This window comes from Agrilus planipennis, unplaced genomic scaffold, assembly GCF_000699045.2.
Source record: "Agrilus planipennis isolate EAB-ADULT unplaced genomic scaffold, Apla_2.0 scaffold773, whole genome shotgun sequence".
Classification (NCBI taxonomy): domain Eukaryota; kingdom Metazoa; phylum Arthropoda; class Insecta; order Coleoptera; family Buprestidae; genus Agrilus; species Agrilus planipennis.
In genome coordinates this window covers 10,054-12,451 of record NW_020439423.1, presented here as the reverse complement: position 1 = coordinate 12,451, position 2,398 = coordinate 10,054, and the positions used below count along the sequence as shown (strand labels likewise).

At 28.3% G+C, this 2,398-nt stretch overlaps 1 protein-coding gene across 1 annotated transcript; it reads right to left on the bottom strand.

Moving 5' to 3' along the window:
- Positions 1–8: 8 nt before the first annotated feature.
- Positions 9–1,352, bottom strand: LOC112905824. The gene is made up of 3 exons (XM_025978986.1): positions 1,252–1,352; positions 967–1,199; positions 9–608 (listed from the first exon to the last, which is right to left on the bottom strand). The coding sequence occupies exons 1-3, from the start codon at positions 1,292–1,294 to the stop codon at positions 465–467; spliced, it is 420 nt and encodes a 139-aa protein (XP_025834771.1). The 5' UTR covers positions 1,295–1,352; the 3' UTR covers positions 9–464.
- Positions 1,353–2,398: the final 1,046 nt, after the last annotated feature.

Genomic DNA, 2,398 nt, shown 5'->3' with positions numbered 1-2,398 from the left:
TCAATAGGAATAATTATAAAGATTATTTACACTCTTATTACCTTATATATACATTCAATCAGATGGATAAAATAATTTCCTTTCGTCTTTCTCTCAATTTTTTAGTTGTTGGTTTTGTTGTTATACCTTTTTCTTTTTTGATACTTTTTAAAGCGAATTTATAATTGACTGATTTTTATTATTAATTAATTAATTGCACTATTGTACTATAATTGTTGATTATAATTGGGTGGTCTGTTTATTATAAAAACAGTTTATGTCGAAAAAAGTGAAAAGATTAGTCTTTAAGGTGTGTAGCTAAAAGAGAACAACCAACCAGATAGTGAGGGATATTGTTTAATTATTATTATTGCGAAGTTGGTTGTATGAATAAAAGAATTTGATATTTTTTCACTTGGTATTTTTATTCGTATCTTTTCCAACAAAAAAAAATACTTATCCCTTACACTTTACCTTGTTTTATCTTATGTTCCATTCTTCAATTTTGTTTTCAGGTTTAATGTATGTTTCTTTTGTAGGTCGCATATCAGCTTAAATGCCACATCTTTTGATGTGATAAAGTCTCTGTCATGCTGAACTATCACCGTGTTTGAGAATAACTTGCCACTCTAAAATTAAAGATATTTATTTAAAGTGTTAAAAACCATTTCTTTTTTTAAAGGAAGTGAGTCTTGGTATTACAAAAGGTTTAGAAATATTTCAGGGCTTTAAGAGCCAAAGCAGTTTAAATAAGGGCTTTGAGCTTGGAGCTCCTTTGATGTTGCTTATACATGTTAAAAATATTCGTAAAATTTAAAGAACTTTTAATGAACTTATGAAAGTATTTGTGGCTAGGTGACTGGTGATAAATTGCTCTTTTTATTGACTTACAACATTTGGCCATTTAACGATATCAATCGATAATTCTGTAGAAACATTTATTTATTAACATTAGTAATTATATTTTATTAGACTTAAGCAACTTACTTTCTTCGTTTTGCAATCATGCACTGGTATTTCTAACTCGTAAGTTTTATTTTTTGGGTGTTTTTCTGCGTCAACAAAGCACTTTTTCTCTTTATTTTTGAAATTCCCTTTGGTATATATAAATCCATGAAACTCTTGCGTAGGTTTTATTGAAATTCGCATTAACTCGTTACTGCAATTTAAGCTAAGTTTAAAGTTTATAGCATTTTCTTCATTCATTGACGAAATTGCGCCTACAAAGAGTTAATTTTAAATATCTTAAACACAAATTAGGACGTAAAATACCGAAAACAAAAATGAATGCAAAAATATGCGTAAGCTTCATCATTAGTTAAAATTTATCAGGAAAACTGATTTAATTTTAAATGTACATGATTTTAAATAGGTTTTTCACCAAGTATAACATTAATTATTTGGAGCGGGAACCATCAGTTACAGTAAATGCAATTAAATATTGCATTCTGTATAATTAGCGCAACTTGTTGTACTAACAGAGGTAGTCTTTAATCGGCATACACAAAGAAAATGTTTTCTGTTGATTTTTTTATTAACAAATGTCGCAAATAACAATTAATTCATTTATTTAGCGCCTGCAACACCTAATTATAGGCATGTAATATCCGCGCTTTGACCCACTTTGACCCACCTTTGAGCAATTCTGAAAATGGAAAACAATCCGACTTTACTTTTAATTGAAGAAATTATTTTTTTAAACGTAATACTAAATAATTGCTATACTTAAAGCATTACCAATTTTCTACAATTTATTTATAACAAAATTCCATAATTGTTATTATTTCATATTATTTCAGTACATTTGTGATTATGTTTAAGATAAAAGGTTTTTTGTCGGATTTTTTCGGTTTTGGCATTTCTAATTTTGGGCATGAAATTCGAAAAACCGCGCCTTTTACGTTAATGCTAGATTTTAGCAATAGAGTGTGCGCTTGTAGAAATGAATAAGTTATCTATGGAATTGTGTAAATCTACGATCTTCTGTAATGTATAACCTCCAAATTTCTGGTACTTGTAAACATTTATTTTTGCCATTTAAAAGATTATTTAAAACAAGTATAATGGCTAAAAGTAAATTTGAATATGTAAGAAAATTCGAATTTGAAGATAGGCTATTACCAAATTGCTGGATTGTGGTCAGAATTGATGGTAGAAATTTTCACAAATTCTCTGATAAACACAAGTTTGAAAAACCTAACGATTTGAGAGCTTTAAATTTAATGAACAGGGCTGCGGTAACTGTAATGGAAGAGTTTAAAGACATTTCATTAGCTTACGGTGAAAGTGATGAATATTCCTTTGTGCTTAGAAAAGATACGGAACTTTATAATCGTAGAGGAACTAAGATAATGACATACTTGAATAGCTTATTTACATCTTCGTTTGTATTCTTTTGGAAAGAATATTTTAATGAACA